Genomic DNA, 7547 nt, shown 5'->3' on the forward strand with positions numbered 1-7547 from the left:
ACACATGGGTACGGCGGACTGTTACGCTCTAGAGGTCACTACGGCGGACTATGTGAGCCAAACGGCCAATTCAAATTTTCATCTCCGCAGCAGGGCCATGGATTTGCCCACCAAATTTGTATGGCGGATTCCATAAACTTGTTCGCTGAGTGATTTCTGTACGGCATTTGTCTCCTGTTACTAGTAGAACTGTTCAATTGCCTGTTTAGGTCTCTAGATAGCTGTTCTTGGTGTTGCGCGTTATGCGCAGAGACAAGCGCGTCAATTCTCCTCCATATCAGGACCCTCATTAATCAATTCAACCTCCTCAATCTCCTCCATCGTAGGTTGTTGAGGACGCCAATCAAATGCTCCAGTTGGCTTCTCTGATAAAGCAATTGAGGCTCTCTCTCGCTTCTCAAATGCTCATCAACTCTTGCACGAAGTTGGAGATAGTATGCGCGATAAGGGGTTGAATTGTCATCCTCAGGAGCTTGCTGAGCAGCGTTGAATTCAAGATGTTGTAGTTGATTTTGACACCATTGATACGTTTCCGGAGGCAGAAATTCATCTATATCTAGTAAAGATTAGTATTGACGAATATATCTATCTAAACTACTTACCCCATTCTTGTACGTCATTTTGTAACTCCGTTAAGGTCTCGGAGTCAATTAAGAGGCCCTGATTCTCGATATGAGGCGGAGGATGATGATATAGAATATAGGGCTTGCCTGGCGTAACGTTCGGACGATTACGTTGCTTGCGAATGGAATGAATATTCCAAACCCGTACGAAACCCTGTATCTCTGCACGAAGAACTGGTATAGATAGCAAGTAGAGCTATCTGGTCACTTGGGATCTTCGGATCGAAGCTACCTTCTTGCAATAGGGCTCCAAAGTAGTTCTATATCAAATTTAGTATATATTCAGCTGTAAATGGTATATTAAAATAACTTACCCTCCATCGGAATAGCAATCCCTTTGTGAGCTGGTTCCACCAAGCCTCAATTCGCTGGTTTGTTGTACTAGCTCCGTACATATAGCAATCTTTTAACGGCGTAGTAGGGTCTGCTGCTTGTTGTAATAGATGATGGGCTTGAGCTAGGATAACCGTCTCACCGCCATGGTCAGATCGTATAAATCGAGGATACTGATTTAGCATTTCAATTGTATCAAGATACTGACGAAGAACGCTGATAGCTGTACGCCCTGAGATACCAACGTAGATCCAGATAATATAGCGAGAATAAGCATCGATAGCTCCGTATATCTCAATACCATAAGGAGCAAGCTTGAGATATCCATCCACAGACCATAAGAAGTTAGGACCGGGTACGATATATTCGCCGCGATGGCGTTGCATATTTCGTACACGGCGCTCAATAGCGTCAGGAGCAAGCGTACGGTAGATAGAGTAGATGCGGTCACTAGGGATAGATCAGCTTCGGAGCAGATAGAACTACTAAAATTGGCTGTACATGTACAGCCAAATCCGGAGAGTTATACGTACCGAGCAATATTGACTCCAAGCTGTTGAAAATGAGCATATAACAATCCACGCCCGTAGCCCTCAATAACGCCTTTTTGTAGCTCTTCTGTTATTACCCCAGCTGCAGTTTCTTCTGCCTCTTGTTGACCCTCTGCTGTACGAAGACTGTGCTTCAAGCCCAGCTCATAACGAAGCCGTGGAAGAGCTCGGGCTCCAAGCTGATATCCCTCCGTTCGAAGAGCGCGATAGAGTTGGTCGTCATTGAGGCCGTTGAAGAAGAGACTAGTAATTCGATCTCGTAGTGCTGGCGTATCTTGAGTCCACGTTCTTATAGAGATATTCCACTCTTTTAGACGTCTTCGGAGGGTATGATCAGCCAGCTGAGTCTGGTACGTATCGTGTAGATATCGAATAATCTCTGCGTTCGTCTTTTTGAGAGCTATTAATGCTAGAATCTCATCCTTGTACGGATTCAAATCGATCTTTGCGCGAGGCATAATGGATATTGATAAGGGAGAATCTTGTCAGAGGCAATAGAATGAGATAGAGGCTCAGAGGGCTTGGAATAGACGAAAAAGGCGGTGAATAAATTCTATGCTTTTGATTATTAGCCAGATATGGCCGACGACGAGGTCCACCTGTACGTGGTGTCGGCTACGAACCTTCTCTGCTCAGCAGGAGAGCCAAGAGGTCCTTACTGTGTTAGCGTTGCGGACGCGGCGGCGGCATCAGGCTTGGGTCCCCTGATGTTGTTGTCGCGTCGGGCGCGGCCTAGCAGCGATACGATTTCGCCACCCGTACGCCGGCGAAGCCAGACACGTTAACAACAGAATCTATAGGGAACGTCCATGAGAGGCGCCCTAATCAGGAGGCTGAGGAAGACGAAAGATCTTGCCAGCGCGTGGGGTTGCTCCCAACCTTCGACTACGACAGCGTATCGCAGGCAGCGCGTACTGCTTTCGTACGAAGCAGCTCACCTGGTGGAAGCTCTTCAGAGCTTCGGTTGCCCCATTTGTCGCCAGGGGCCAGAACCGCAATACACTAGACTGTTACCATCTGCTCAGGGAGCCTAGTCTTAGCAACATTCAACGGAATCCCTATTATGAACAACACCAACAAAGCGCGAGCGGAGAACGAACAACACGCAAATATAAAAAGAGTCACTTAGGATGTGTTCTACATCTTACGACCGTGTTACGGGCACTCTGGAGGGGGATGTCGATCCCCACTATATCTGGTGCTGTTGAGCCGCAGGCAGAGCCGGATGGCTGTCAAGATTCATAACAGGGAGGAAGATGATGGCGGACCGCGTCAGGGGCGCGTGGATAACGACTTAGGAGGGACTCTGGTCTCAGGCGGCGGAAGGAACAGAGGCAACGATAGCGACTCACCTACGTACGACAGGCGAGTCACAGGCGAAGGACAACAAAGCGGCTACAGATAAGACCTACGGGCACCAAGGGGCAGTCGCCCATCCAGATCGATAACGCACTCAATAAAACAGTGGTCTTTTAGGCCGTTGCAGTCTACTGTTATTGGTTGAGCAAGCGCTACGCCACTGGCAACGTCCGAACAACTTGTAATACAGTCGCTCAGAGCACCACAGTCGATACGCCAGCGCAGCGAAGACAAAGAGAACACAAGATTGGCTATGGGGTTTTTCTCCTGGAAAGGTTTCCTCATGTATATACCTTCAACGATTAGAGTTGATAGTTTCCCGCATGGATCAGCCCACGGCTAGAACCGCATCGGAGTAAGAATCAAATCAAATCAAATCAATTAGCCAGATATCCATACTATCAACTTCAAAACCTCATACAACCTTCTTACAATGCCGCAGCCTCTGTGGCTCCCTTTTTGCGGCGTCAATAGAGCTTCTTACGATGATTTTGCTGATCTGAAGGAGTGCCCTTGTTGTCATCTTCGCAATCCAGCGTTTGAACAGCCTATCTCTGAACCGCAGGAGATAATAGAGCTGCTTGATGAATCACCAGTTCCGACACCAAAGAAGACGAAAGCCGTCTTTGCTGCCAGCAACGAGCATGTACGAAGTCCTCAAACCCAGCGTTTTCAAAGATATACTCAATATTCTGTTACTGAGCTGGTACAACAGATGACAACGCAAAAGGCTTAACGCTCCTCTTCTATACGACCCCAGACGAATATTCCAGTTCCTTCGAATCGTACAAATAACAAGCTAATGGCTGAAACCTATCAAACGACGATAGCAATCTGGCGACGCACAGTACAAGAGAATGCGGAGCAGATAGACTGTCGAATGTTGAAAAGAGTCTCTTTCAAGCTTCAAAATAAAGCAATTATAGATCTGAACGACTTTATGCACAATTCTCTATTGAAACAGGTCCGAGAATGGAGAACGACTTTTACGCAGAATGACGACGAGAAGCTCTATCTTGCGAAACGCGTTGAGTCCAAACAGACCCCGGTTGAGCTGCCCACAAGCGCTGATGACGTTCGTACGATCAAGGAGGCAATGGAGTACTTTGGGATCATCAATAAGGAGTACGTTATTCATATCGTTATTGAACGGATAGAGCTTGAACGGATAGAGCTTGAGCAGCTGAAGGAGGAGCTGTCTGACGAAGAGCCTGCTGATATTAAGAAGGAGAAGATCAAGAAGGAGGCAAATACTAAGCTCGTTCCTCGTACAGAATCTACATCGTGGAGGATTCTCAAATTCAAGAAACCTCCTAACCCAGAACCAGAGCCTTCTACAACTGAATCTCACAAACGAGCTCATTCTAGTACCGACGACTCCTTCGACCAATCTGCTGAAGAGCTGGATCAAGCAATCAAAGAGACTGATGCTCTTCTTCAACCTCAACCCTCAACTCCGAAGGAGAAGGAGAAGGAGAAGAAGGAGAAGAAGGAGAAGAAGGAGAAGAAGAAGGAGAAGAAGAAGAGGGGGATTAAGAATGATACAACATCTGCAGAGGAGGAGAGAAAGGAGAGGAGTCATGATACGACGCAGGAGCTCTTCTATAGCCCTCCAGCTCTTCGTACGAAGAAGAAGATAAAGGATACGACTTAGGAGGAGGAGGGGAAGAAGAATCAACTACTTCTGCGGCCTCCTGCGGCCCTCCGCTCCCCCCCTACTGCCCCCCTCTATCCTGCCGCCCTCCGTCCTGCCTCAACGCCAACAACACCAGCACACAATGATGTTCTCCTTCAGAGGAGGTTGTGTAAAGAGAAGAAGGAGAGAAGAAGAAAAAGGGCCTCTTATATCCCCTCCGTACCTGAACAGGGGTGTAGAATGTGCCAATTAGCGCTGTCGATCACTGCGGGGAGGCTCAAAATGTCAATAAACACCCTATTTGGGCCAGTTGAGGCCGTATTATCTAGCAATTGACTCCAATTGAGTGATGATATTGTGCCCAGCACTCTCCTTTGATACAGAGCCAAATCTGGCACTTTGAGCACTCATAATGAGTGTGTGAGCCTCCTAAAATAGCCGTAGAAATGCCATTATTGGCTGAGCGTGTAGTATCTGTTCCAAATGCGCGTTTGGGTGCCCTTTTACATGTACAGCCTGGCGGATGAAGCTTTCCCCATTGACACCGTCCGCCGGACTTCTTTTGTATGGGTTTGTGGTGTCTTTGAAGTACTATAGTTGGTAGAGATTGTGAATCCTCCTTCTCCTTGGTTTTATTATTCGAATAGAGTAATTGAGAGGAGAGAGCCTTTATGAACTCTTTATGGCTATTGTGTGTATGCTGTACGTTTGCTATATATATTAGAGAGCTTTATAGCTATAACAAATACGTATTAATATAAGCAACATTAATAAGGAAGTAGATTAAGAGTATCTATGTATAATAACTTTGCTTGCAATAATAAGTAAATGCTACTTATAACTAATTAGCTTAATCTACCCTCTTTATATAATAGTTATAGTTATTAATAGCCTTTAGAATAAAGAGATTCTTAAAGAGTAAGCCCTTAAATACAGGGTTAAGGGTACATTAATTTTCAGAGGAGATTTTAAGACATTTATATATTTATTAGATTTAATCTTCTATATAATAAAGGCTATAAGTAGTTATAATAGTATAAATAGCCTTATTATCTTACTAAATAAAGGCTAGAATATTATTATTAATAACTTGTGCTATTATAGAATCCTAGAGAAGCTTACTATTATTATTAAGATAGCGTTAAAGTTATAAGGGCACACTAATAGCCTTTTTTTATGTAGTTCTTATGTAGTAAATACTTATCGTTAGGAGGCACTAAGCTACAAGTATATTTAGAAAGAGGTTATTAAGATAGATATAGAATTTCTGCTTTAGTAGCTATATAGTAAGATATAAAATAAGTGTATAAGTTAGCATAAGAAGAGCACTTTTTTTAGTATCTAAATTTACTTTTGTGCCTTATTATTATAGCTATTATATTTGTTGACTCTTTACAAACATCTTAATACTATTTATTCTTAAATAAAATAGTTAGCTCTAGATATACTTATAGTCACTAATATACTATAGCTTATAGCCATCAGAAATTAGCTTATTCTTAAGCTTAACTATATAATTTGAGCGCCCTTTAAAAGCTATTATTGCTTTATTTATTATAATATAAGAAGAGAGTAAATAGGCATTTTGGTAAGCTGTTTAAATAAGGTTTAAAACGCGTTGAATTCGATAGAACTAGAGGGCATTTAGCTGTATAAGAGCAGTATTTAAGCTAAAGAATTAATAGATTAATTAGAATTAATCTCGACTTATAAACTTGCCTAATTTATAAATCTTTTAGTAGTTACTATGTATTACTAATTAATATAAGCTAAAATAGATATATATGCCTAGATATATATGTATTTCAGCGGGTGTAATAGGTACTAAATAGTAGTTTTCTAAAAGAGTAAAAAGAGAGTCACAAAGATGAGATTCGGCGTAAGAGTTCGTTTCTTTAGAGATGATTTCCACTATAATTAGGCTAGAAAAGAGCTCAAAAAAGCCTAATTCTGATAGATCAGAGTATTAAGAGGATCCTGCTTGATTTTGAACGTAATTAGCCTCAAATTAAGGCAGTTCTATTGGTAATAATGTAGGCAGTTCATTTGTATATTCTGACGCAGATTCGATCACTGCTAAGGCCTGATCAACATCATTTCGATCGATCGCCATAGGGTTAATTCTTCGTCGTTTTGGCTGGTTATGAGCTTGTTCGGATCGGGGAGGTGTTAGGGCTTAACTGGTTAAGACAAGTCTCAACTAGAAGCTGGGTCCAAAGGGTTGATTGAGTAGAATAGGAAGTGTAGTGAACAATACTAAGATGTCTTCAACTTAGGTATGAGCTGATAACATGAGTTGACTACAGAGTAAGAAGAACTATCTGACTATCTGCGAAAGGAGTGCACTTATATAGATAAGAGATTTGTATGCTTAGTCCTGCTCAGTAGTGAGCAGAGGTAAGCAACCTGCATATGCTTAGTGATGCTCAGTAGTAAGCAGAGGTGAGCAACCTTAAGTGTGCTCAATCTTGGCTGTCCATGAGCAACCATCCGGGTAGTCTTGTCCTAGTATCCAAGCCTAGTGCCTAGCTCTAGGCTGTGTGGCTCGGGCAACCTTCCCTGACTAGGAGGCGCTGTAATACTATCCCCCCTCTAGTTAGTCTTCGTCCTGAAGGCTAAACCTAGAGTCAAGAACTTCAGTAGAGGTATTCCTCTATCATCCTTTCTTGTCAGTATGCCTACATATAAAGTAAGCAAATCTTCTTCTATTCGTGACTGTAAAGCTTTAGTTGCTTGCGTTAAGGCCCTTAGGGTGGCGGTAGACATGCCATGTTCCACCTGCGAATCCTCTAAGGCACTTTGCGTTTTTTTAAGTTGTTCTCCTAAGTACTTAGAGTACATCTGTTTAGGTTATTAATATAATAGTAATTTCTTAAAGAGCGATTTTAATTATCTTAATATAAAGAAGAAAAAGTTAAAGGTAGTATTATTAGTTGCTAATACTTAGATCTAGCAAAAAGTAATAAAGGCTATTTCCTTAAGTAAGTATATTAAGTCTTTAAAAGAGACTTAAAGCAAGATAATTAAGCATAATATTTAGTCTCT

The 7547-nt window shown here is 42.6% G+C and overlaps 2 protein-coding genes across 2 annotated transcripts; one reads left to right on the forward strand and one right to left on the reverse strand.

The window, feature by feature from the left end:
• Positions 1-293: 293 nt before the first annotated feature.
• On the reverse strand, positions 294-1965 carry EPUS_09100 (uncharacterized protein; the record flags this gene model as incomplete). Its single annotated transcript, XM_007789591.1, has 5 exons — positions 294-556; positions 603-797; positions 856-883; positions 938-1406; positions 1490-1965. 5 exons carry the CDS (start codon positions 1963-1965, stop codon positions 294-296), a joined length of 1431 nt encoding a protein of 476 aa, XP_007787781.1.
• A 1334-nt stretch (positions 1966-3299) lies between these two features.
• On the forward strand, positions 3300-4520 carry EPUS_09101 (uncharacterized protein; the record flags this gene model as incomplete). Its single annotated transcript, XM_007789592.1, has 2 exons — positions 3300-3572; positions 3627-4520. 2 exons carry the CDS (start codon positions 3300-3302, stop codon positions 4518-4520), a joined length of 1167 nt encoding a protein of 388 aa, XP_007787782.1.
• Between the last annotated feature and the right edge of the window lie 3027 nt (positions 4521-7547).

This window comes from Endocarpon pusillum, assembly GCF_000464535.1.
Source record: "Endocarpon pusillum Z07020 unplaced genomic scaffold scaffold1215, whole genome shotgun sequence".
NCBI classification, from domain to species: Eukaryota; Fungi; Ascomycota; class Eurotiomycetes; order Verrucariales; family Verrucariaceae; genus Endocarpon; species Endocarpon pusillum.